Source organism: Drosophila takahashii, chromosome 3R, assembly GCF_030179915.1.
Source record: "Drosophila takahashii strain IR98-3 E-12201 chromosome 3R, DtakHiC1v2, whole genome shotgun sequence".
NCBI classification, from domain to species: domain Eukaryota; kingdom Metazoa; phylum Arthropoda; class Insecta; order Diptera; family Drosophilidae; genus Drosophila; species Drosophila takahashii.
This window is the reverse complement of record NC_091681.1, coordinates 37,681,149-37,708,325: the sequence shown is the minus strand read 5'-3', so window position 1 is coordinate 37,708,325 and position 27,177 is coordinate 37,681,149. Positions and strand designations below refer to the sequence as shown.

General features: G+C 41.3%; 3 protein-coding genes and 1 non-coding gene across 9 annotated transcripts; 2 read left to right on the top strand and 2 right to left on the bottom strand.

Annotated features, from left to right (window-relative positions):
* Positions 1-694: 694 nt before the first annotated feature.
* On the bottom strand, positions 695-3,036 carry LOC138913360 (prolyl 4-hydroxylase subunit alpha-2-like). 2 transcript variants are annotated; one of them, XM_070216845.1, is made up of 8 exons: positions 2,834-3,036; positions 2,626-2,777; positions 2,371-2,521; positions 2,115-2,308; positions 1,471-2,057; positions 1,367-1,417; positions 1,128-1,296; positions 697-1,065 (listed from the first exon to the last, which is right to left on the bottom strand). In XM_070216845.1, exons 1-8 carry the CDS (start codon positions 3,016-3,018, stop codon positions 968-970), a joined length of 1,587 nt encoding a protein of 528 aa, XP_070072946.1. In that variant the 5' UTR covers positions 3,019-3,036; the 3' UTR covers positions 697-967. The 2 variants fall into 2 exon arrangements, with proteins under 2 accessions (XP_070072947.1, XP_070072946.1); XM_070216846.1 differs by lacking the exons at positions 2,371-2,521; positions 2,626-2,777; positions 2,834-3,036 and having other exon boundaries at positions 695-1,065; positions 2,119-2,288.
* Positions 3,037-3,625: 589 nt separating this feature from the next.
* Positions 3,626-24,221, top strand: jar (Myosin heavy chain 95F jaguar). 5 transcript variants are annotated; one of them, XM_070217494.1, is made up of 18 exons: positions 3,626-3,847; positions 17,090-17,284; positions 17,963-18,036; positions 18,098-18,227; positions 18,288-18,449; positions 18,507-18,769; positions 18,831-19,237; positions 19,300-20,044; positions 20,446-20,878; positions 20,949-21,190; positions 21,246-21,466; positions 21,525-21,755; positions 22,137-22,181; positions 22,354-22,398; positions 22,675-22,795; positions 22,860-22,977; positions 23,315-23,416; positions 23,482-24,221. In XM_070217494.1, the coding sequence occupies exons 2-18, from the start codon at positions 17,098-17,100 to the stop codon at positions 23,766-23,768; spliced, it is 3,813 nt and encodes a 1,270-aa protein (XP_070073595.1). In that variant the 5' UTR covers positions 3,626-3,847; positions 17,090-17,097; the 3' UTR covers positions 23,769-24,221. The 5 variants fall into 5 exon arrangements, with proteins under 5 accessions (XP_070073595.1, XP_070073596.1, XP_070073597.1 ...); XM_070217495.1 differs by lacking the exon at positions 3,626-3,847 and adding an exon at positions 16,854-16,949; XM_070217496.1 differs by lacking the exon at positions 3,626-3,847 and adding an exon at positions 16,901-17,020.
* Positions 10,126-10,209, bottom strand: TRNAL-UAA (transfer RNA leucine (anticodon UAA)). The gene has a single exon. It is a non-coding gene; the product is annotated as a tRNA-Leu (tRNA).
* Positions 24,222-24,402: 181 nt separating the features above from the next.
* beta-PheRS (phenylalanine--tRNA ligase beta subunit) lies at positions 24,403-27,172 on the top strand. The gene is made up of 5 exons (XM_017153602.3): positions 24,403-24,585; positions 24,669-24,724; positions 24,789-24,946; positions 25,007-26,352; positions 26,927-27,172. The coding sequence occupies exons 1-5, from the start codon at positions 24,528-24,530 to the stop codon at positions 27,076-27,078; spliced, it is 1,770 nt and encodes a 589-aa protein (XP_017009091.2). The 5' UTR covers positions 24,403-24,527; the 3' UTR covers positions 27,079-27,172.
* The last annotated feature ends 5 nt before the right edge of the window (positions 27,173-27,177 follow it).

Genomic DNA, 27,177 nt, shown 5'->3' with positions numbered 1-27,177 from the left:
CCAGTTCTTGGTTATGGGTAAGGGGAGGGTGGAGAACTGACTGAGGGAGAAGGGAGAAGCCACCCCTAGTCATGTTGGTAGCAAATTACAGCGATCCAGGTTACACGAAAACCCTCTTTCCCAACCAATTTCCATTTGCACAGCCGTCCGAAGTCAGGTAAGTGGAAATTCGAACGCCACTTTGTATGTTTTCGGTCGTTCGTCAATCAGGCGATCACTCATGAGCTCTTGCGCTCTCTCCGCTTCCAATTGAGCCGCTCTGCGATTCCGACAGACAATTAAGCGAATCTCACAAAAAACAAAGAAGAAACTAAGAAGTTGGGGGACACGACTTTAAAATACCCACTACCGGAATTTGGAAAATCATTGTAGGTTATTACAATTTTTGGTATAATAAACAAAAGAAAACAAAATGGTATGAATTTTGTAAGATTGCGAATTCTTGGGAAAAATTTAGTTTACCTAGAATCCATCAACTAAAAGAAATTAACGAAAATTTGAATCTTAAGAAATTAGTGTTAAAATTTAGAAACGTTATCTCTTAAATTTCTTAAAATAAGTGATTCATTTTTGTGGGTTACAACTTAATACTACAACTTGAAGTTCTTTATAACTTCTAGGGCTAGTACTTAACCCAACAAAAAGTCGTCCAAAACAAAAAACTTCATATGAAAAAAACGTTAACAAATTTTATTTTATATGAAGTTTTTTGTTTTGGACGACTTTTTGTTGGGTTGAGTACTGGACCTTACACAAGATCGACTTTTTAGCTTTCTTTACACTTAAGGAAATTCAATATACCCCTGGAACCAACCCGTACCATTACCGGCTATAGAAACGCTCTCAATTGAGCTCAATTAGTAAGCGTGGCACTGGCCCATTATGAGGGCGCAAAATCAAAGGCGGAAAATCGTACGATACAATGGGTTCTCCTCTGATTCGCCCCCCGTCTCATTCTTCCGCCAGCTTATTCATCAAGATCTTCAGATTGAGGGGAAGAATCATCATAAAGAGCGCAGGGTGAGCGGAACATTTGATCCGCAGAATATATCCAAGTGGTGGTGACTATAAAAGTTAGGGAAAGAAAATAGAATATTGAACTCATTGTGGAGTTAATAGTGAACTACCCCACTTGGAACCCATTAAAACTGGACAGGCGCTATGTGCTGAGAAATTGTCCTGTTCAAGAGTGTTGGATTTCAGGTTGTAGAACAGTAAGGCGGTTCCTTTTCGGGGAGTGTGGCTGATCTGGAGATGGGGGAATACAGTCAAGCCACCTTGTTCCACGTCATTCATCTAAAATTATTATTATATCTGTTAATAATATTATGTACCATTTTTGGAACCCAAAATGGGAAAAACTTACGTAGAAAAGAACTGTGGCTATTCTATCGCCTTTCAAGGGGTATATTGAATTCTGATAAATTCAAAAATTAGAAAATATATTGGAAATATAAATAAATACCTCACATTTGTGCCTAAAGTATCGTAATGGGGCAAGTACTGTCCACCCAAACCGTAGTTAAGCACCAGCAGACTGTCGATGGCTTTATCGGATTGAAGATCGAATCCCGTCATTTGGCTGATCCTTTGATTGACACTTCTGGTAGCCCAACTAAAATTGGCTTGATGAAAGTGTCCCTTGGAGGTGCGTCCCGTATTCTTTTTCATTTCGTACAACTCTCGATCGACGGTTGATGATCGTCTCATTAACGGAATGGTAATTTTCTTCAATTCCGAAATCTCCTGGTCATATATCACATCGTAATATTTGGCCACATAAGGATCCTCATTAAGAACCTCCACTTTAAAGGGTGCTAATCGCAGGAAGGGGTGAGTTGTAAAGTCGTAGTGGCAACTTAGACCCTCGAGCTCTTCAAAAAGACCCCGACATCCGTCTCTGTGGTCTTGGTAAAACTCCGCATACTGATCCTCTTTTGGGTTTTCGATCTTGTAGAGATCCCTCTTCACCTTACTTATTTGTCTTTGGATAATCACATCGTGGGATGCGTAGGTTAGGGCTTCATTCAGAATATTTAAGGCAAGAACTTTTTTATCTGAAAAAAGTCTTGAAGATATAACCTCCAAAATAATTAAAAACGTTTGATACTTACTTACATCCAAAAGATTTCTGGCATACAACTGCCATGCGTTAGCAAAGTTAAGCCCCATAACTTCAAGTGGCTTAAAAAACGATCTTAAATAGAAGAGCTCGGTAATTTCAAACCAATCCTCCGCTTGCAGATAATATCCTTTCTGATGACCAAATTTTGCCAGAGCAAAACTGTCCAAAACATCCAAGCGAGGTCTTTAATGGGAGTTTACTTTAACTAACTGTTGGATACAGAACAAAACTCGAAGAAGACTTACCCATATTGCCTGCCATTTATGCGACCTCGTGAAAAATCTTGGACTTTAAGGTCGTACATACTTACTAAGAGATATATGCTATCTTTTGCCTCTGTAAAGTCTTCTTTGGAAGGCAAAAGCTCTTGAAGACTTGTCATGCTTTCTATCTCGACTGAAATACAATACAAATAAGGTTTTTAAGTTACTGAAATTTTAAATAGTTTTCCTGAGTTTCTCGAAATATTTTTAGTAAAGTATATAGATACTACATTATACCTTCTCCATCATTCTGCCGTATAAAGTTAAGCCATTTTGGCCAGTCGTGATGCAGATGTCGCAGAAGAGCGAACCACTTTATAAAGCCAAATTCTTGACCCATACCTCCGTCTTCAAACCTGTCCAGTTCCGTTTGCATCTGTTCTAATGCTCTGGAAAGCTGCACCATCACCAACGATTCTTCTTGGTTTTAACTCATTTTACTTACAACTCGAGCGTATCCAATTTTTTCTGCAATTTCAATGCAAATTCGTCGAGATCAGAGACGAAGGCCTCTCGTACTCGAAGAAGTCTAACCATGCCGGCAATAGAACTTGAATAGTCCCTACCGGACACAATGCTTGGTTTGTTGGGGATCACTAGTATGAATAGAATGATCAAAAAGCAATTCATTCTGCGAAACGTTTAACTAAGACTAACTAATTTTTTGTAAGAAACCTTTTAGACACTTAAAAGGCAGAACATATCATTTGTCAAGCTATAATAGCAAAAAGAGGGGGTAAATAGATATTTGTATTCTCCTCGGATATAACAGCTCAAAAGTAGACCCCCAATTATTTTATACATTTTGAATAGTAACGTATATTTTAAACTTAACCGCCAAATTAAAACTTTGGTCACACTAAAATATCAATAATGGACTAGAAATGACTACTATCGGCATTTGTTGCACCACTAGCGCTCAGCTGTTGCGCGCGTGCTCTCTCTTCTTTCTCTTTGTATTTTCTCTTTTTACCGATACTTGTTGTTTTCCTTTCCTTCCTTTCACACAAAAACGCACTCATAACCGGTAAGAGTAATTCCCGATTATAAACACTCTCTTCCGATTCCAGCCGTTGCTTTTCAAAATTCAACAAAAGTGGTTTGTTTGTTGACAGGCGGCTCATTTTCGACTCAAAATCCCAACGCGACGGTACGCGATCCCAAACACTAGTGCTCGTCGTCGCCCGATCGTCGCTTGAATTTCTGAATCCGAGCCCGTTTGAAACTCGAACAAAAAAACCCAACACCCAGCTGAAAATACTTCAAGTTTTCACAATATTTCGGAAAAGTGTCGCCGTGAGAAAAAATTGCAAGTTCTAAATTCTAAGCGCAAGACAATCGATCGAGAGAAATCGATTCCAAGCGGGTGGCTCCATCCTCAATGTCTGTGTGCGTCCCCGGAAAGATAATCGCCATAAACCAGTAACACTTGTCCTGGGAGATCTGCATCGGTCCTAAGGTAAGTGCCGGAATCTTCAGGGGATTTAGTTTTCGAATTACGGGGGCGGAAGCCTCCCCAGATTGTGAGTGCTCACCTGTGAAGGCCCCTTGCTTTTTGTTGACTTGCACTTTTTCCCAATGCGCCTGACATTGGCGAATTCTTGCCCACGAAAATCGGTTACCTACATAAGTATGTGAGTGGTGCAACCCAGAAATCGATTAGCGAAGGCGGAAGTGATAATACCCTATGTAGGGGGTAGTATGTTTTTGGAAATATAGTTGGTATTTAGTGAAAGAAAGTATTGGAATATACTCTTTGAGGATTACCTTTTATAAGAAAGATCTGGAAACAATATTGGAATAAATATTCCCTCCTTTAAGATTGTCTTTTATAAGAAAAATCAACATACCCGTTAAAATATTTTGCAATATTTCAAAATCATTATAGTAAACTATTACTATGGATCGTTTTTACTTAAATACCTTTTATACTTTGCTTAAAAATATGACTTGTATTTTAGGGGTATGCCACGAACCTAATCTTAGTTTATTTATATATGTACTACCCTGCCCTATACAATATTATTATTGTTCTGAGGGAAAAGAAGGTTCGAGGGCAAACGTGACTGTGAATCAAACAGAAAAGAGAGCGCAGTCGCAACAGCAAATGTCACCACCGATTCCTACGATTCCCACAGCTGTCCTCCTACCACACTCACTTCCCCATCCACATCCCGCACCCACAACCATTCGATTCCATGTGTACAATACATATAAACCCTGGAAAACAGAGTGAAATAATTCTATTTATAGGCAGAGCCAGGCAAAATGCTGCCCCATGTCAACGTCGCCTTCGCCTTTACAGTTGTTGTTTTTGTTTTTAAAGCAAACTCAAAGATAGATTTGTGTCTCGACCATTTTAATTGAGTGCGGAAATGAGCAAACATTTCTTGGAGCCCCCGTCCCAGGGACACAAGTGTCTCCAGTTCTCCCCGATCGTCAGGCTGTTTCTTGATTCCAGGCACATATCGTTTATTTATATGGAAAAGTAGGGAGGAGGAGGATGACGCCGCTCCTTTGCGCATGCGTGTCCATGTTAGCAGACGTGCCCATCCTATCCTGAGCTCTTTAAAGCCAATTAAACGGGTTCGACAATACCCTTTCATGTGGCGAGGGTATTTGCTATTCTCGGGGGAGGGGAGGGGAAGGGTTTATTTTTCAGGAAGATTGTTGGTGGAAAAAAAAACAAGAATGTTAATATGGGTGCTAAAATTAAATAAACTTTATTTCCTAGCAATTTTTTTCCTTTGATATTAGAAAACTTCTTTTCAAATTGTCTTGTTTTTAAAGATTTTACCTCTATAACTTTAGGTATTTAACGTTTATAATAGTTAAATTAGTCACCAAAAAAAAAATATTCATGTGATTTGATCAGGAACATTTTATATGTCAAAAACGCAAGTCTTTTCAAAAAAAATTTTTTTTGAAAATCTTTATACAAAGTTTTGATTACGAAATTTTCAGCCTGGTCATTTTTGTATAGAAATTTTCGTTTCGTTGCCTTTTTTGATTGAGGTGATTACTAGGCTAAAAGCTCAAAAAGTTCTGAAAACAATTTCGTCGGGATAAAAATAAAGGAGTTTTTAAGGAGTAATATACCCCTCGTATCATTGCACCTAATATTCCCCTAAGGGTGTGCTTGTTTCGACGTGTTGGGCGTATTATTCCAGATATCCTTTGCGGTGCGCTGGAGGTTCGTACCCCTGTTGTTGTCGCTGTGCTAGCTGTCACTCAAGCCCCGTCCAACCCCCTTGCGCCCGGCAGGACCACCCCCTCGACTCAACACGCGCCACACAGCTGACAGGAACCGACAAACCCGAGGATCACGATCCTGATCTCGCCCGACAGCTGCTTATATTATATCGAGCCCTGAATTTTAGACAGCTCCTCTGCGAACAAAAGCTTCGGACATCGCAAAACCCACTCTGGAGTGGTCTCGAGATGCGTTAGATCAATTTGCATATAATACAAAAAGAGAAACACTGAAACGGCCGACGATTGTTTGAGCTTCGAAGATTCGCAGTGAAAGTCAGCCGAGTGTGTGTGGTTTAATTGCAGCTTTTGTTTTGATAGTCGATTAGCATAATTCGAGATGTATGTTACTCCTATCGCGGTTTCGCTGATTGTTTTTTTATGTACCTGCCTGCCTGTTGTTTTATGTATTACTAACGCAACACGTGCTTATAAAAAATGGGATTAAAATATTTATGAAGGTGGGTTGGCAAGGGAAGTGCCGTTTTTAGTTTCCTGTTCGAAGAAAAAAGAAATATCGTGATAAGACTATGTCACGAACAACAACGGTGATTCAAACTGTATCATTAGCTCATTGCAAGAGGGCTTAGGGTTCGGAATGTAGTTGGTCTGTGATAAGAAGGTACTTAAAATGATAACAATGGATTAAAAATTATATTTTAAATGAAAATTTCATTGATTTGTCTATGTTTAAAGGTGATTTATGTCTTTTTCAATCGGAAATCCATAATTCCATCGTTTGCAACATTTTTTGTTTTGTCAAAAACTCTTACTTTCATTTGATTAATGACATCCCATCTATTTATAACTTGGTAATCATTAACAATATGCTTAAAAACAAAGAGATTGAAAATAGATTTGCATAGTTAAAGATTTCGATGGGAAAGAGGCTCGACTCTATGGGATTGGTTAGTTTTGCTGGGTTATATTTATGTGCCCCTTACAAAGGTGCTGACAAAATATAATTATATTTCCCTTGTATTTTGGTTGGCGACCGTCAAACAAGTAATTTCACTGAGAAGTTAGATAAGATTAAATGTGAAACGATAACACATATTTGGGGAAGCACACTCACAAACATCGGAATAAAAACAAAGGCTGGCTAACACGGGGCCCACAAAATGTTGACCCCAAAATAAACAAAGTGAAGAGCAGCCTTTAAATTGTGTTCCCCTGTTTCCCTCGTTTTTTCCCCTTTTACAAGTCAAAAGTAACGACTTGCAGTTGTTAACCATATGGAAAATCTGTGAACATGTGTCGGGGAAAATGAGTTATAGGGGGGCCGTTACACAAATCCATCAACGTCTGAAAGTATCTTGGGAATCAGAATAAAACCTTGACTCGATCTTAGCATTTGCATTTTAATTGCAACGCCGAATTGTAGGAAGCAGCGTTAATTGCCGTTTGGCTCACACAAAAAACGCTTTTCAATTGTCGGTAGTTTTCCGGCTTTTTCGGATTTCTTTCTTTTGACTGCTTCGCATTAATTGGTTCCACTTGCCCGACGTTTAACTATCGACAGTCATTTCTTCGCCTTAAATCCCCACTTCCCCTGCTTTTATTTTTTTTAATTTTTTATCCAATTCCGAGTCGTTGAACCCACGATGCAACCGAAAGCACTCGACTCTGCATTTGTGGGGCAGCCCCTCACGAAAAACTTAAAACTAAACTAAACAAAAAGTGAAAAATAATTTATAAAACGGAAAAAACAAAACAAAATCGGACAGAGATGGCAAATAACAGAAAAAAGATTGAAACACAAAACGCTACGAAAAACTTGTTTCGGTTGTGACTTTTGCGCATGCTCAGCGTTTTGCTTGCCAACGCTTTACGGTACAGTGAACTCTGGCCCCGTCACCGTTTCGTTTCCCGCTTTTAATGTGTGTGTGTGTGCGGACCAAAATCATGTTCCTGTGACGTTTGAGCCATAAATTTTACAGCTGCAGCTTCTATTGTTGCAAGTGTAATTGCTTTTCGACCATTTTTCCCCTTTTTTTTTGGGGCTATTTGAATGGGCCAAGTTGGTTGGGCCAGTTAGCCGGAGTGACTCATCATCACTCTGCTCCCATTTGGTGGCCACTGGCAGCTGCAAAATCTGCGGCCAAAACAAGTTCAACTGGTTGCCCAGCGATGCCTTGTAAATCCATGCAACAAACGCTACAGTCAGGGAAAATCTCTATCTAATATTGGAAATGTTATTGTAGATTTTCAATCGATTTCTGCTTTAATTTACTGCATTTTGAAGATCAAGGCAGAATCATATTTGCTCTTGATTTGCATTATTAAATGATTGTGATTATTTTCGAAAAAACAACAATTTCGGGGTCACCCTTATAACAGATGGGGTCACCAAATAGAGAAATAGAATTTAATTATTCTTTTTTTTAGATCATAAGAAATGTTAAATAGCTTCTAACTCTTATTTCTAAATGGGTAAAGTCTTATTTTGAAATTCAAATGATAGGTCGGGGTCACCAGATAGAAAAATGTTATAATCTTTCTTTTTAATAGATCATCGGATATGTAATTTAGCTTCCAACTCTTCTTTAAATATGAATTAATTCTTAAATTAAATTCTAATAAAATTAATGAAAGTTACCACATTTTGTAGCAGTGCATTGAGAGGTTTTGTGGCCCCCGCGCTGCACAATGGCGATTCCCATTCCAATTGCGAGCCCGATCCCGAACCTGTCGCACCGTTAGTGCGTCCCTCCATCCTCGCGGACCCGTTTCCCTGGGCTCCTGGATCACGTGAGCTCGTCTTGACTGGTTGAACTTGATATTGATATCGGAACATGGTCAAGGAACTGACCGGAATGGTGAACGCAACTGGTTTTGGGATCATAGGAGATCGATTCTCGCTGGTTAGCACGGTGCAAACAATGCCAATCTGGCCAACAATGCTCATTGGATTCATTGGATTCCGATGAAATGTGCTCCGCTAAAAGAAGAGATTCGCTAACGGTTTAAACTGAGCCGAGCTTCTTTCTGAGCGCTTTTGGCCTCAAATTGCCTTTTTCAGCCAGTTCTTCATGGGTTGTAACCCAGGAAAGTGTCGCAATTATTACACAATTTTCGTGGTTCGCCTCGTCTCGTTTCGAATTTGTTTTAATTTTCCTTTGTGTGAGCCACAGGCAAGTCGAAATGTTTTGGTTTTCCACAGCGGTAGAATGGCACACGAGCTGGTTTTCGGTTATGAAATGATGGCAATTGTTTCGCTTGCAATATCTTTTCGTCTTCTCGGTTTCCTACTCTTTGTTTCGGGTTATGTTTATACCGGGAAGTGGCACAAATATGCTATTTCAAAAAAGAAATGGGTCACCAAGTGGAGTAAAGCAGGAGATATGAAAATAAGTTGGATAACCGAAATATTTCCCAAGCTATAGGGAAATCAATTTTGTAGCAATAAACTGCAATTTGAATAGGGAGATAAATTAAAAACAGATCATATATGAGGGTTACGAATTCAAATCTTCTAATAACATTTAATTGCCATAACTTGTCTGCAGTTTCCTCCAATTATTTATTATTTTTGTAACAAATTTCCCCATCCGAATTCAATTGATTTGAAAGGCCCAGTATCTTTAGAGAGATCATCTTCTCACATCACTCAAAGGTTTCGCCGCGAGACAAATCAAATAAACTACAAATGTGTTGGCTCTATTAATTATAACCTTTTCCTATTTTAGCTTATAGCCCGATAGGTAAACCCCTTATGGTCAACCGTTTGCCCTTAACCGCCGTGTGCATTTCTTTAACTGTTTTTCATTTTCATTTTCCCATTTCCAACGAGCATTGCGCAATGCAACAGAATGCATAACAAAGCGCATGCCAAAACAATAGGCACATAACGAACAACATGATTATTAATTATTCAGAAAAGGCAGCAGTTTCAGCCACAACGGTCATTTATTGTGTTTGCCTTTGGTTTTTGGTCATCGCCCGGCGGCACTTTTGGCCAAACCGGAAGCTGAACCTCGTCACTCGCAACGGTAGAACAGTTTTCCATGACACACAGAATTACACGCTGTTTTAAGAGTCCCATTAAATCTGAAAAATGGTATTCAGGTACCCAATGTTTGTGGGGAAAACTTACTATCACTTGTAAATTTTTAAACATTAAAGTTTCCATATTATTTTTTACTTTTAAATTACTTTGTACTATAGAAAAAGCTTCAATTAACAGCGTTGCTAAGAAATCTGCCAATAGTGTCTTATCGCAATGTAAAGCTTATCAGTACATTACAGGGCAATACAAAACATTACCTCCTGATCATATCAGAAGACCCATTTTGTAGATCGTAAACAATAAAACGGTAAATTATAATTACAAAAGCCAGCTAACTCATTACCATTTCGAAAATTGATGGAAAACTATATTTTCTTATAACTTTATGCCCCATAATCATCAGCTACAAGTAAGAGGCATGTAAAAATAATTATTTAAATAAAAAAAAAAAAAAGTAAAAAAAAAAAACCCCCAATTGTCAGGTGTGGGGTTCGAACCCACGCTCTCTCTCGAGAACCAGAGCTTAAATCTGGCGCCTTAGACCGCTCGGCCAACCTGACTGCGTAGAAACGACGACAAAAGAGCTGTATAAGCGAACGGCTGCCTGGCTGCCAGTGCCATTTTCGTTCGGTCGGATATGATGGCGCACAAGGGGGTGTTTTTTGCCCCTTTTTTGTGTCGGTGGGGGAATATACATACACATATACCACTGAATATCTCTTTGTTTGAGTAATGAGGAGGTATTTCCATTGCTGTGCTGGGGTAATAAAGTTATCTGCTACCTAATTACAGTTGTTCAAGTTCTTTTAAATAAATATAGAAAAATATAAATGGAAAAAAAAAACATTTCTAGCATCCTTAGGTGGAAATCGAACCCGGGACCCTTGGATTTCTACCGAAAGCAAAGAGTATGTCTATTTATAGAATGCTTTGCTGCACTCGCGTACTTTTTTTTGCCAATTTCCCTCTCATTTCGCTTTGTTTCGTTTCGTTTGGTGGTATTGATCAAGCGATTACAGAACAGCAGATAGGCAAACAATGGACTTGAGTTCCTCCCCCAACCGAAAACCCCTCATTTCTTTTTTGTACGTCACAGCCCAGCGAACTGCTCTCTCCATTGCTTTTTAGAAAGCTCCTGCAAAAGCTTTTGTGATGCCGCTATCAGATGCATCTTTACGGAACCGAATCGCTAATCCATCACAGATTTGTTTTGTTTCTTTTTTTGCTCCCATCTTAATCGCTTTGTTTACCCCAGAATTCGAGGAGCTTAAAAGCTTGAAAACCCAACCCATGTACCCAAGATTATGAGTGGTACATATAACACCCCTTGTTGAATGCCCGTCAAGCAGCTGTTGCGTCCATGGCGTATGAATAACTCAATTTGCCAATTGGAGTGAAACATAAGCACCGCGGGATAGCTAAAGAGTATGGAATATATTCGCAACAATTCTTTATACAACTGAGGTCAATAGAGGGTAGCATTAAAATATTACAGGGAAGAATTATTTAAAACTAAATCATTCATATCATATCAAGTTTGTTTTGAGATCATTTTAAAGATAGATAATCATAATGATCATTGAATCATTACATAATGATTTATTAATTTAGAGAAATGATAGTCTAATGGGGTGTCTCTCCATTTCAACCCAAAATAAGAATTTCATGCTTACTAAAATATTAATATTTATAAATGTGACAATGGGACATCTAGAAATCCACATAGTTTAGGTAGGTCTAAGTTCCATTTCAACGAAATATAGAAAATTCGAACTTAAAATATTAATTATAAAAATTCTCATTAATAGAAAATGCTTATCCAACTTCCACAGTTTGAATAGGTCTCAGGTGAAAGACACTATTCATAAATTAAATTGTTATTATAATTTATCACAAAATATTCCCTGATTTAAAATCTTGACCCCTGCTGTTGGGGTAGACAAATCCGGAAGTTGTTATTCACGCCGCTGCATCGCTGCGAGGCTTCCTGGTGCAACATCGAGCGGCTCCGATGACTCCGCCGCACTTGAGGCAAGTGTTTGGAGCGGGTGCCATTGTTTGGTCCCGCTCCCGAATTGGGACACAAGCGAATAAACCATTTTGTATATATAAAAAAGATACAACTAAAAATGTGCCTGGCACGCAGCTGGAATTATTACTGTGCCACCCACTCGCCGACATCGGTAATTGCGGATTCGGCGCACTTCGCAGCTAACGAAGCTGAATACGATACGATATACGATATAGAGATACAAAGAGCAACCCCGAGTTTCGATGAGCAGGGCATCCTGCCCAGAATCCGGCAATCCGCAGTGCATGTCGCGAGTTAGCTGCAGTCGCCACGCCACGCGAATCGCCCTCTTATAATTCCCAATCGGTTCTTTTCGGTTTTTTCGGGGCGGTTGCCCGAATCGTAGAACTCGGTTACTGGGTGAAAACTGCACGGCAACAGCAGCTGTGGTAGAAACCTCATCATCATCTTTAAAAACAGCAACAATAACAGATACATCGCCCGTTGCATTTTGGAGTCAAAAGTTCAGCAACGCAACGGATTTCCTAGATATATGTGTTATATCTACCATATATCTTCTCTAAAACGCATCTGCTTTCGATCTCGCATTGTGTTTACCTCTTAATGTAGGTCAAAAATCGCCAACTAAGCGAGAAAATTCAATTAAAAGTGAAAAGCTGCATCTCTTGGGTAATCCAACGGATGGGCCAAAGTTTGCCAGTTTGCCAAGCCAGTGGAAAGTGTTTAATCGATAGTGAAAAGCGCATGAAGTGAAAATCAATTGTCACTGCCTGCAGCATTTGTGGTAGTCAAATAATCAACAAACATCCCGAACGGTTTCATTATACAGTCAACCCCCGAGGTGACTCACCCGACACCCTTAATTCGCAGTCCTCCCTTTTCTTTTTTTTTGAGTGCAGTGCCAGTGCATTGCACTGCAATTAACCCACTGAGGTGAACTTCAGTTGTTGAACTGCAGTTTGGGGACCCCGAAATGGATTTCTATGCCAATAACAATCCGGCGCACTCGGCCAGCACGGGTGAGTTCAATTAACTTGGCCAACTTAATTGTGCCGCAATCTTATCGCCAGACATTATTATTAAGAGTTGGCAATGGCTTCTATTTGAGAGTGTAATTTAGTGATCTATAAACGACGTTAATTAGGTGTCGTAATAATTAAAACGTTCGTGTGAAAGCGTAATTAAAATGCATTTAGTGTGAGTTACAGATTGTTAATTAAATTAATTTGGGGAAAGCATTTTAATCCTAGGAAAAAGTATAGTTGAGAATTCTTTATTGCATTTTTTAGATTTTTTGTTTGTAATATTTGAATTTATTTAAGTTTCCAATTTTATTTTATATATCTGTATTTAATTCTAGACAAATTTAAAATATTAAAATGCTATATCGGTCACAATAAGGTATATTTATTATTCAGATAACAGATTTTATGATAAAGTTATATATTTAATTCTAGAAAAATTCAAAAGGTAAAATAGCTATATCGGTCACATTAAGGCATATTTATTATTCAGATAACAGGAGTTTAATCACCATAATCACAAATTGCATTGTGAGTTCAGTGACTTGCGACTTTAGCAACTTCTGATTAATTCTAGAATAGACAATGACGAATGCGCACCAAAAATTAGTGAAAACAAACAGGAAAACAGTGCGCAAGTTTTCCAAAAGCGGAGAAAATTACAATAATAAAACGCTGGCACGCAACAATGTTTTGTTTTGTTTGTTTTTTTTTTTTGGTCGGAAGAGGGCGGAACCATGGACAGGGTAAACGATGATATCACACCCAAATAACACCCATCTCTGTCCAATTCTCGCAAGTAAACATTGTCTGTTCCATTCTGCTTTCAAGAAAATCACGCAGAGGCGTCTGTTTTGCGGGCTTAGCCTCTGGCTAATTGCTATTCGGAGTTGTGTTGGGACTTAGGGTTTGGGCCTAGGGTCGTGGGGTCATTGCATGTGCTCGGATTACGTATACGCACGGTGGGCCCTGGCCAAAACCAAATAAGCCTGTTAGCCTGTTGGCAGCAGGTGTCGCCCATTCAGGCTGCACTTCATCATTTAGGGAGCACAAAAGGTTCGGGGTCCGGCTTCACATTTCATAAGCTTCTTCAACATGACTTGGCTGTTCTTTGGTTATATCTTTTTGAAGGCCTCCGTGTGTTCTTGATTTTTCCCACACCTTCGCTTCTGCTCTCTTGTCCATTGTCAATGTCGCCTTGAAGTATTTCCTCCGCCGTCAAGTCATTTGCTGCTTCCACACTTGGTTGCCTCGTCTTCACTTGGAAAAAAACTGATTTTTTAACCAAAATTACAAGAAATTAAAGGGATATTTACTTTTTTATTTACTTTTAACATTTTTGTGTGATCTTACATTACATCATGTCAAAAACTAAACAGAACCTAAAGAAACATTTTTTTTTTAATTGGTAACAACACTTCTAAAAATTCTTTTTAACATTTCATTTGTGTAAAATATCTCAGGATTTAAAGATTAATAAATAAGAAATTATAATAGCTAATTAAAACTGTAAAATTGTATCCTTTTATAAGTTTTCATGTCAAAAACTAAAATTAACATAAAGGAAAAATGTTTAAAAATTATTAACATTAATTCTGACATCCATATTAACATTTAATTTATGTAAAATATTTCAAGATTTAAGGATTATTAGATAAAAAATTAGAATTGCTAATTGAATTACTGTTGTACAATTTCTAAATTTGTTAAGAGGTAGAAATAGAAAATGAATCCCTCAGAATTAAGTCGTAACATTAATCATTTATTTTTAAAAGCAAGTCTCAAGCAATTATATTCACAGTCCGGAAAGAACATTTTTCCTAGTGTCGCCTTGAGTGCAAAAAAGAAAAAAAAAACGAGTGAGAATCTGGGGGACTTGGGGCTTGCATTTCCATGCCTGGCCGTCGCCAAGAATGCAGCCGGGCCAGTTCTTCTGCCCCCCATAAACGGCCATCAAATGCTGGCTTCTTTTTTTTTTAGACCTCCAGTTGCCAGGTTCCTAGGCAACTCTTCTCCATATTTTTTCTTCCTTTTTTTATGCATGCTCTGTGTGTGCTTGTTTTTTGCGCAATTTGTAATTTATGCCGCCATCTCATGCTCATGCAGCAGATTCAAGTGGCCCAGACATATGCGAAAGCGGAGTACTGAGCACTGAATACTGAAGACCCAGGAGAAGGCGACAACGTGGCCGTGATTGTGGTTGTCTTGCATATGGAAAAATAAAGCCCCTCCATCGCCGACTTGCCAATCATTATTTTTTGCTCTCTTCTGCATAATCAAGATTATGTTAAATTGTCTGAGTAATTGTTGTTAATTTGCCTGGGCACATTATAAAGCGATTTCAACCATATGGTTGGGGTTAAGCTCCGCTTTCTTTCTTTTTCTCTCTATCTACACGAACTGGGCTAATTATGATGGATACATTGCAGCCCATAAATTGTTTACAACACTTCGATATCAGCATGAGATTGAAGTTTCATTAAATGGCCACCCTAATGCTGCATAAGCCAAATGGTTTGGGGGAAAAACTCGAGCGACGTGAGTCACTTTGTGAACTGCACACCATCCAGTATTTGGATCGATAAGACTTGAATTAGTTCCTAATGCAGTGCGCTTGTCGTGACCCGAATTCTTGAATTTAAATTATAATTTTAACCAAAAGGTATCATGAGTCACCCTAATAGTAAACCCTTTTAGAACAGAAAGATAGTGAAACTTATTAACAATAATACACAAAAAAAATCTTTCTTTAGCTTTCAAAACGAATCGATCGATTAAAACCGTTATCTTGGAAGTCGTTAACCAATGAATCTCAGAAATAAACTTGAAATTAAATGTCAAGAGTGGTTAAATAGTGAAAGGCAGAGCTTGAAAATTATTAAGAGACTGTTTTTCAAACCAACAGCTGTTTTGCCAAACATCTGTCGTCGCTAAACGTTCTCTAAATGACATCTATAACTGCAGATCTATTGAGAAACACCCACACACCCGAAACCAGTAACGCAGCATCACCAGAATATTGTAGTCATTTGCGTTTCTCTCCACACAGAGCAATCTGACTCATTTGGCAAAACAAAATAAGGCTTAACAATCATTTAATAATTTAGCACTTTGCGGCAAATTTATCTTGATGAATGCGGGAGATGATGGGGTATACGAACTGAAACCCAACAGAGAAAAAACCATTGTTCCCCCCAGAGTTCCACTAACATTTTGTCGCAATAACAAACGAATACTACGAAATACATGGAAATCTGAAATCTGGATGCACTGCAGTGTGTGGAAAGAGATCGGGGAAAAGGGCAGGCACTATTAACCTAGCGAGAGCAAAATAAATGGATTTCACCTTGACGCGCTCGCTAAAACAATAATTCCAACGTCACTGTCTCGCTTACCGAAATCAGATATCGGACGGGGAAGGTGCATAGATGTAGATATGTAGTGCTATATCTCCAGAGCTATAGCTGTAAATGAGAGCTTGCGGTTTCGTACATATCTACATACTTGCGTATATAACCGAATGATGCTAGGTGTCTGGTAAATTGCAGAACAAGGCCGTACACCTACGGGTAGATGGATAGATACATTGAAGTTCGGCCTTACAATAGCAAAGATAATCTTCTGGGAACTCATTTATTTAAAGATAATAGCCGCACTTCTCAAATATTTAAGCTTCCAACTAAAGCAAACTGATCCAATTTATTATTATCTTCTAAGATATAATATTCAGATCCCTATTGCTTATTCATTCCTGTTGTGAAACCCATAAATTGGTAGACAGTACTCTTATTTTGACCGCGACTGTCATTGTGGGGCTTATCAACTGCTCTACACACACTACGCCCATGAGTCAGAAGGCAGTGCATGACCAAGAAAGGTAACCAGCGAATAGACATAAACGAAAGGCGAAATAAGCAGAGGCAGACGAAAAACAGAAACTGCCACAGCGACAGCAGTTAGAGAACAATGGGCAACAGAGAGAGGTAGGTATAACTACTACACTACCACCAGCAGAAGAGAGCGAGAGAGCCCAGAGAGGAAGTCACAGGTAAAATGGCCATAAAACACCGGCACCGGTAACCCTAATGACTCTGCGAGAGAGTCACTATAGAATCTCTCCAGCCGATCCGATCGCTCCACTCCACTCACCTACTCACTTGTCTTTCCACACTCAACCGGTGAGGAGCGTTCCTGGTCGGATTCTCGGTACTCGGTTCTCGGTAGTTCTCAGTGTTGGTAGTACGAGGTAGATAAGATTTTTCGCAGTGATATTGCCCCGCCGCCATACGGTGTTCGGTGTTACCTGACATAATAAATGTAAAACTAACATTTTTAATTCGTATTCCAAATCTCTATAACATAGTGTTTTTCCCGTTTCCCTTGTAGTGCGCAAAATGTTGGAGGACACCCAACTGGTGTGGGTGCGAGACGCCGCCGAGGGCTATATACAGGGCCGGATCACGGAGATCGGCACCAAGGAGTTCGAGGTCACGCCCACCGATCGGAAGTATCCGAAGCGCACGTGTCACTTTGATGATATCCACTCCTCGTGCGAAGGACCCCAGGATCACGATGATAACTGTGAGTATTATGTAGTGGGTATACCAAGTTGAACAGAAAAAATGCTTGCAAAAGAATGGAGATATGACGAAGCTTCCGTTTCGGAACCTTATCTAGCCGGTAGTATTATATAAGTGTGGGCTGAAAGTGAAAAAAGACCATAAATCGAGTGTTCTTGATTTACAAATAACTTTCAAATCATTGTTTTAGTTTAACAACCCAAACAAAATCGTATGACCACATTTTTAAAGTTTTGGATACTTAATCTTCCAAGGAGAACTATTTATATGAACAAATAGTTTAGTAGGGTAAAGATATCATATCGCGCGTTCGTGATCTTGAATCCATATCAACGATACACAACATATATATTTCAGCTGTAGGTAGCGATCTTATCTATCAACTCGATAAGATCGCTTTGACGTAAACGAAAGCAGGAATTTAGAGCAAAATTTCTCTGTGAATTAGCTTTAAATTGAGCGAGAGAAACCCACACGTAGGGTAATGCGATAGATCTTGTGAAATGCCATATATCTTAACCCTATTTCACTCTACCCTGGAATGAGGCAATCGTTAGCTACGCTTGCTTACCTGACCCACGACCCTTCAGCGGGACGGGTGAAAGTGGTCGGGGGGTTTGGGCCATAAAACCCGTACAATTTCAGGCGTTTTACTAACCCAGATGATTTTATATTTCAGGCGAACTCATGCTACTCAACGAGGCCACATTTCTGGACAATTTGAAAACACGTTACTACAAAGACAAGATCTACGTAAGTACTTCAAAACTAAGAATTAAACGAAATGGAACTAAGCTAAGCACTTATGTTGCAGACATATGTGGCCAACATATTAATCGCCGTGAATCCGTATCGTGAGATCAAGGAGCTCTACGCACCCGATACCATTAAGAAGTACAATGGCCGTTCTTTGGGTGAACTGCCTCCTCATGTCTTTGCCATTGGTGAGTGGAATTTACATTTGATTATGGTATAAAATATTTAATATATATTTTAACCAACAGCGGATAAGGCCATTCGAGATATGCGGGTCTACAAGTTGTCCCAGTCGATCATCGTGTCCGGGGAGTCTGGTGCCGGAAAGACTGAGTCCACGAAATACCTGCTCAAATACCTGTGCTATTCGCACGACAGTGCCGGACCCATAGAGACCAAGATATTGGATGGTAAGATTTCTTTTAATATTAAAAGAAAAACTATTTAATAATAATCTAATCCCTTAGCCAATCCCGTGCTGGAGGCCTTTGGCAATGCCAAGACCACCAGGAATAACAACTCTTCGCGGTTCGGCAAGTTCATTGAGGTGCATTACGATGCCAAGTGCCAGGTGGTCGGTGGCTACATTTCGCACTATCTGCTGGAGAAGAGTCGCATCTGCACGCAGAGTGCCGAGGAGCGAAACTACCATGTGTTCTACATGCTTCTCGCCGGAGCTCCGCAGCAACTACGCGATAAGCTGAGCCTGGGCAAGCCAGATGACTATAGGGTAAGTAGATCCCAAGATCCTCTAATTATTTCCCTGCTCATAATTAAATCTCTGTTTGCAGTACCTCTCGGGTTGCACACAGTACTTTGCCAATGCCAAGACGGAGCAGCTGATACCGGGCTCCCAGAAGTCCAAGAATCACCAGCAGAAGGGTCCGCTGAAGGATCCGATAATCGATGATTACCAGCATTTCCATAATCTAGACAAAGCACTGGGTCGTCTTGGCCTTTCGGATACGGAGAAGCTGGGCATCTATTCGCTGGTGGCCGCTGTTCTTCACCTGGGCAACATTGCCTTCGAGGAGATTCCCGACGATGTGCGCGGTGGCTGCCAGGTGTCGGAGGCATCGGAGCAGTCGCTGACCATCACCAGTGGTCTGCTGGGCGTGGATCAGACGGAGCTGCGAACGGCTCTGGTGTCGCGTGTGATGCAGAGCAAGGGAGGCGGCTTTAAGGGCACGGTGATCATGTAAGGATTGGCTATCTACGGTTGATTATCCTTGAACCCACTAACACACATAATTCTTACAGGGTTCCTCTGAAGATCTACGAGGCTAGCAACGCTCGGGATGCCCTGGCCAAGGCCATCTACAGTCGCCTCTTCGATCGCATCGTGGGTTTGATCAACCAGAGCATTCCCTTCCAGGCCTCCAACTTCTACATTGGTGTGCTCGATATCGCTGGCTTTGAATACTTCACCGTAAACTCCTTCGAGCAATTCTGCATCAATTACTGCAACGAGAAGCTGCAGAAGTTCTTCAACGATAATATCCTGAAGAACGAGCAGGAGCTGTACAAGAAGGAGGGTTTGAATGTCCCAGAGATCACGTTTACGGACAACCAGGATATTATTGAGCTGATCGAGGCCAAGTCGAATGGCATCTTCACGCTGCTCGATGAGGAGTCCAAGCTGCCGAAGCCCTCGTACTCCCACTTCACCGCCGAGGTGCACAAGTCCTGGGCGAATCACTACCGCCTGGGTTTGCCGAGATCGTCGCGACTGAAGGCCCACCGCACGCTGCGCGATGAGGAGGGCTTCCTGGTGCGCCACTTTGCCGGCGCCGTGTGCTACAACACGGAGCAGTTCATCGAGAAGAACAACGATGCTTTGCACGCCTCGCTGGAGGGTTTGGTCCAGGAGTGCGACAATCCCCTGCTGCAGACCCTCTTTCCCTCGGGCAGCAGCACCTCGGTGCGCGGCAAGCTCAACTTCATATCTGTGGGCTCCAAGTTCAAGACTCAGCTCGGGGAGTTGATGGAGAAACTGGAACAGAATGTGAGTACTGGGATTAGATCTTAAAAACATCGATTTTATCGATATTTAAAATAATTATCGATTTTATCGATATTTTTAAACATCGATGGTTTTTCTGACGTCTCATTATAAACGTAATTATATTAATTTTGTAAGCTTTACTTTCCTTTCCCTGAAAACATCGATATTATCGATATGATATTGTGAAAATATCGAAAATATCGATATTGTTCAAGGTCCAATTTCTTGACTGAGGCCAGCAGCTAATGGATTATTCTCTTTTTTTTAAAACATTACTTTTTCCTTAAAAACATCGATATTATCGATATGGTATTATAAAAATATCGAAAATATCGATATTTTTAAGCTCTAATTTCTTGACTGAAGCCAGAAGCTAATGGATTTACTCTCTCTTTTTAAAGGGCACCAACTTTATACGCTGCATCAAGCCCAACAGCAAGATGATCGATCGCCAATTCGAGGGCAGCCTGGCGCTGGCCCAACTAAAGTGCTCGGGAACTATTTCCGTGCTGGAGCTCATGGAGCACGGCTATCCGTCGCGCGTCCTCTTCGCCGATCTGTACAGCATGTACAAGTCGGTGCTGCCGCCGGAGCTGGTTTCACTACCAGCTCGCACCTTCTGCGAAGCCATGTTCCAGTCGCTCAATCTGAGCGCCAAGGACTTCAAGTTCGGCATCACCAAGGTCTTCTTCCGACCCGGCAAGTTCGTGGAGTTTGACCGCATCATGCGCTCGGATCCGGAGAATATGCTGGCCATTGTGGCCAAGGTCAAGAAGTGGCTGATTCGATCGCGTTGGGTCAAGTCGGCACTGGGCGCCCTCTGCGTGATCAAGTGTGAGTATAGTCCCCTTGATCATTTAAATGAAGCTCGTTTTAAATTATATTTTCTTTGTGTTTTCCCCAGTGCGCAATCGAATCATCTACCGCAACAAGTGCGTCCTGATAGCCCAGCGCATAGCCCGTGGTTTCCTGGCCCGAAAGCAGCATCGTCCGCGTTACCAAGGAATTGGAAAGATCAACAAGATCCGCACCAATACGCTGAAGACAATCGAAATAGCCAGCGGCTTGAAAATGGGACGTGATGAGATCGTTGGTGGGGTGAACGATATCTACAGGCAGATCGATGATGCCATCAAGAAAATCAAGGTGAGAGTTGGTTAAACCCTTCAGAAGTTCTTTACTGATTCTGAATTCTACTTAGATGAATCCCCGCATCACCCAACGCGAAATGGATTCGATGTACACCGTGGTCATGGCCAATATGAACAAGCTGACCGTGGATCTGAACACCAAGCTCAAGGAGCAGCAGCAGGCCGAGGAGCAGGAGCGTCTGCGCAAGATCCAAGAGGCCCTGGAGGCCGAGCGGGCAGCCAAGGAGGCGGAGGAGCAGCGCCAGCGCGAGGAGATCGAGAACAAGCGACTGTGGGTTTTTATATCTAAGAAATTGGAACTCCTAACTAATCTTAAATGGAATCCTTAGCAAAGCGGAGATGGAAACCCGTCGCAAGGCTGCCGAAGCTCAGCGGCTGCGCCAGGAGGAGGAGGATCGCCGTGCCGCATTGGCTCTGCAGGAGCAGCTGGAGAAGGAGGCCAAGGACGATGCCAAGTACCGACAGCAGCTCGAGCAGGAGCGCCGTGATCACGAGTTGGCTTTGCGCTTGGCCAACGAGTCCAACGGCCAGGTGGAGGATAGTCCACCGGTTATCCGCAAGTATGTATGGTTATAAGGTTGAAAAGAGAATAGGTTATACTAGGGGAAAATCTATAAATCAGATTTTAATACGGTTCTGTACAATACATTTTATTTTTTTAAAGGTATAAAATATTTTAAAAATAAATACAGTTTTAATGGATATTATAAAAACAATAATAATTTTGATAGATGATTGATAAACATTTTATATTTAAAGATATAGGGAACCAACAGATTAGATAATGTTGTAAATATATTCAATAGATATTAAGCCTTTAAATATTTTATAAAACTCACCAACTTTTTCCTTTCCCCCAACACGGAATCCACTCCACACTATCCACAACAATACACCACCACCCAACCAACACACAATCCAACCCAACGAACACAACACAGTGGTGTCAATGACGCGTCTCCCATGGGTTCCAACAAACTGATCAGGTATAGCACGCTTTATGAATTACCTATGTCTTCAACTCTTGTAAATTTGTCAATCTGTTCTTGCTTTCCCAAAAAAAAACCACTAATTGGACAATGACTCACCCAAAAAAAAATCAACAAACAATTCTTTTACTTCTTTAACTTCTTTACTTTCTGTATATTTTTGAAAAAGTTTTTCACAAGTTGTGTCAAACATTGCTTCGCGGTACTTGAATAAGTGAGTTGGTGCTGGTTTTGAAATCATTTCATACTAACTCGTATTACTAACACCTAAAGTAAAGAGCTCATGCCCACTAATCCAAAGCATTTGTAATATACTACTTACTATTAGAGAACTCCCATTGGCCTTTAGTTGTTGACTTTTCGATTCTTTTGTATCCTGTCACTATGAACATTTGATGCCATCAATGACTCACTTTGTTTGCTTGCGCTGATGTACTATTTGTATTTATTTTAAAATGTTGCTAATTGATATTAAATATCCCTATGGCAGATCGGAAAATGTTCGAGCCCAACAACAGGCTTTGGGCAAGCAAAAGTACGACTTGTCCAAGTGGAAATACTCGGAGCTGCGTGATGCTATCAACACGTCCTGTGATATTGAGCTGCTGGAGGTGGGTTTTTAGGAAACCAATTAAAAGAGATTTAATATTAAAAAACATATATTTATTTTTATAGGCCTGCCGCCAGGAGTTCCATCGCCGCTTGAAGGTGTACCACGCCTGGAAGGCAAAGAACCGCAAGCGCACCACCATGGATGAGAACGAGCGTGCCCCAAGGAGTGTGATGGAAGCAGGTTAGTAAAGAGAAATAAAATTCGATATGAATTATAGACATTTCTACCTTATTTCAACTAAAAGCCGATATGATTATTGTCAAATTTACGATTCAAACATATCAACTTGATATATTATAATTTCATATAAGTTATAAAAATACTGTTTTAAAACACATTTAGTATTTTTGGGAAAAATATTGTAAAATAAGATAAAATAAATCTTTATTCATATCATTTTGATCTTTAAAAAATATTAAATTTACCAGAACATATCAATCTGATCTTTTGTCAATATTTTGTTGTGTAATATTAAATATAAAAAAGGTAATATTAAAAGAAATCTTTCCCATTCCAGCCTTCAAGCAGCCACCCTTGGTTCAGCCAATCCAGGAGATTGTGACGGCACAGCATCGCTACTTCCGGATTCCCTTCATGCGAGCCAATGCGCCGGACAACAGTGAGTCTACTTTACTGTAATAACAATGATATGATACTAAATCCTACTACTACTATCCCCAACAGCCAAGCGCGGCCTGTGGTATGCCCACTTCGATGGCCAGTGGATCGCTCGCCAGATGGAACTGCATGCAGACAAGCCTCCAATTCTTTTAGTGGCCGGCACCGACGACATGCAGATGTGCGAACTGAGCCTGGAGGAGACGGGCCTGACGCGCAAGCGCGGCGCCGAGATCCTGGAGCACGAGTTCAACCGCGAGTGGGAGCGAAACGGGGGCAAGGCCTACAAGAATCTGGGCGCCAAGCCGAATGGCCCAGCTGCTGCCGCCGCCATGCAGAAACAACAACAATAAAACCAACAAACAAACAGGCACTGCATTAATCAAACACACGTTGCCGTTTCGGTGGTCAACAGGTCAAAATTAGTAACTAACGAAATTCCAAAATAAGTTTTTGCCAGTCAAATTTTTACTGAAAGCGACCACGTCCATAAAAAAAAAAAACACATTTTTAGTAAATATAACTATATCTATATATTATAAATGTCGAGCTTTTGATTTTGATTTCGATCCCATGTTTCTTTAACCGCTCATTTTGTGCGCCCGGACTGTTGTGGGGGCCTTATACACTTAGCTATACAAATATATATCTCTGATTAAGTGAATCTTATGATGTAAAAGGAAACGGCAAGTTGTATTTAGTATTTAACAAAGTACTATTTAAATTGTGTATTTAGTTCACTGCGATGTATTTACATAATTGAATATATATTTTACAGTATTTTAAAAATAAATATTTGAAGTACATATTTTTGATGAGCCTTAAATGAAAGGGAGTTGAATTTTGTTGTTGAATGTTACTGGAGATATATGAACAAATAAAAACGATAATATTTTTGAAAATCCCGCCTTTTGTTAGCGATAAACGCAAGTTTCAAGTGAGAACGTTTTATTTTCGTTATAAACCAGGGCTGGTTAACAGCATTGGTAAGCAATTAGTTTCAGCATCTGGCAACGCTGCTACGCTCCCGGCCTGAAATAAGCCAATTTTGTATTTTAGCCCAATAATCTTGGTTAAGACCCAACCCGGGATTAAAAAGTGATCAATTCAGCATGCCTACCATTGGAGTTAAACGGGATCTGCTCTTCGAGGCGCTGGGCAAGTCGTACAGTGAGTTCGAAGAGTCCACGTGTAATCACGTTTTCATCATCCGTTTCCCTGGGAGTCCACTTATGTTTACCCCTTTTCCGCAGCCGACGATGAGTTCCAGGATCTGTGCTTTGCCTTCGGACTGGAGCTGGACGAAGTGGTGGGTGATCCTCTTGATTACTTACCGTAAACATATCTAAATCTATCCTAAATAATCAAATTAGACCACGGAGAAGCAGATGCTGACCAAGGAACAGGGCGATGTGGCAGCTGCGGCGAATGCCAGCGAGGAGATCATCTACAGAATCGATATTCCGGCCAACCGGTACGATCTGCTGTGTCTGGAGGGTCTGGTCACGGGTCTGCTGGTGTTCCAGGGCAAGTGAGTTGGAAAACATCTAGTTTTTATCAAGGAAACCCTTTAAAAATCCTTTATTTACAGACTCAAACCCCCCAAGTTCGAGTTTGTGGAGCCCGCGAAGAGGCAGGTGCTCAAGATTCAACCTTCAACGGCCCAAATCCGTCCCTTTGCCGTGGCCGCTGTGCTCCGCAACGTGACCTTCACGCAAGCCTCGTACAACAGCTTCATCGATCTGCAGGACAAGCTGCACCAGAACATCTGCCGCAAGCGCACGCTGGTGGCCATCGGAACCCACGATCTGGACACTCTCAAAGGACCCTTTAGCTACGAGGCACTGGCGCCGGAACAGATCAAATTCAAGCCGTTGAATCAAACCAAGGAGATGAACGGCAGCCAGCTGATGGACTTTTATGCCACGCATGCCCAGCTGAAGCAATATTTGCCCATCATTCGGGACTCCCCTGTTTATCCGGTGATCTACGATGCCAATAGAGTGGTGCTTTCACTGCCTCCCATCATCAACGGCGATCATTCCAAGATCTCGCTGAAAACCAAGAATGTGTTCATCGAGTGCACGGCGACGGATCGCACGAAGGCCAAGGTGGTGCTGGACACCATTGTGTGCCTGTTCTCCGCCCACTGCGCCCAGAAGTTCACCGTGGAGCCGTGCGATGTGGTGCAGCCGGATGGCAGTGTGATTTCCTACCCGGAATTAGAGGTTCGCGAGGAGCGGATCTCGGTGAAGAAGGCAAATGCCTACATTGGCATTGAGGAGCCGGCGGAGAAGCTGGCCGACATGCTGACACGCATGTATCTGGAGTCGAAGGTCGATGGCGATCAGTTGGTGGTGAAGATCCCGCCCACGCGGCATGATGTGATCCACGCCTGCGACATCTACGAGGATGTGGCCATTGCCTATGGCTATAATAACATTAAGAAATCGCTGCCTGCCTTCATGCAGATAGCCAAGCAGTTTCCACTCAACAAGCTGACCGAACAATTGCGTGAGCAGGTGGCCCAGGCGGGCTTCACCGAGGCGCTGACCTTCACGCTCTGCTCGCGGGATGACATTGGACGCAAGCTGAACAAGAATATCGATACCCTGCCGGCTGTCCACATCGGCAATCCCAAGACCCTGGAGTTCCAGGTGGTGAGGACGACCCTGCTGCCGGGTTTGCTCAAGACTTTGGTGGCCAATCGTAAGATGCCGCTGCCCCTGAAGCTCTTCGAGATCAGCGATGTCGTAGTGGCGGATGACAGCACCGAAGTGGGGGCACGAAATGAGCGCAGGGTGTGTGCCGTGAACTGCAACAAGACGGCTGGCTTTGAGGTGGTCCACGGTCTGCTGGATCGAGTGATGCAGTTGCTCTCTGTGCCCTGGAGGACTGCGAATGTGACCAAGGGATATTATCTACAATCCGCTGAGGGTGAGTTGTTATACCCGTTACTTGTAGAGTAAAAGGGTATATTGTATTCGTGCAAAAGTATGTAACAGCTAGAAGGAAGCGTTTTCGACCCCATAAATTATATATAATATATATTATATATTCTTGATCAGGGTTACTAGCGGAGTCGATATACCCATGTCCGTCTGTCTGTCTAAATGAACGTTAAGATCTCGGAAACTACAAAAGCTAGAAGGTTGAGATTTTCCACACATATTCTTCGGCTTCCTCCGCAGCGCAAGTTTATTTCAACCCACAAGTTTATAACGCCCACAATCGCCCACTAACGATTTTTAAATGTGTTTGGCGCCCACACCTTTAAAGATTTCCGAGAATTATAAAAGCAATTTTGTTGTGTATATTTATACCTATCGAAATGTAAAAGACATTTTTCAAATCGGACCATTCGTTAAAAAGTTATGCGCAATCAAAATTGTTTATATTTATCTCCCTCGCACTTCCTTTAGCTGAGTGTCGGGTATTAGATAGTCGGGACACCAACCCAACTATAGCGTTCTCTCTTGTTTTTCCTACGAATTAACCCTTTCCTTTCCAGATCCCAGCTATTTCCCCGGTCGCTGCGCCAATGTGATGTACGACAACGTTGTCATCGGCAAGATTGGTGTCCTGCATCCCACAGTGCTGCAAGCCTTCGAACTAACCACGCCCTGCTCGGTGGTGGAGTTCACCATTGAGCCCTTCGTCTGAAAGATTCAATTGATCAATGAAATGTTCAACATTTTCTAAACGTTCACAAATAAATTATCACAAAATAAATTTTATATCCCAAATCCCAAACTAAGACCA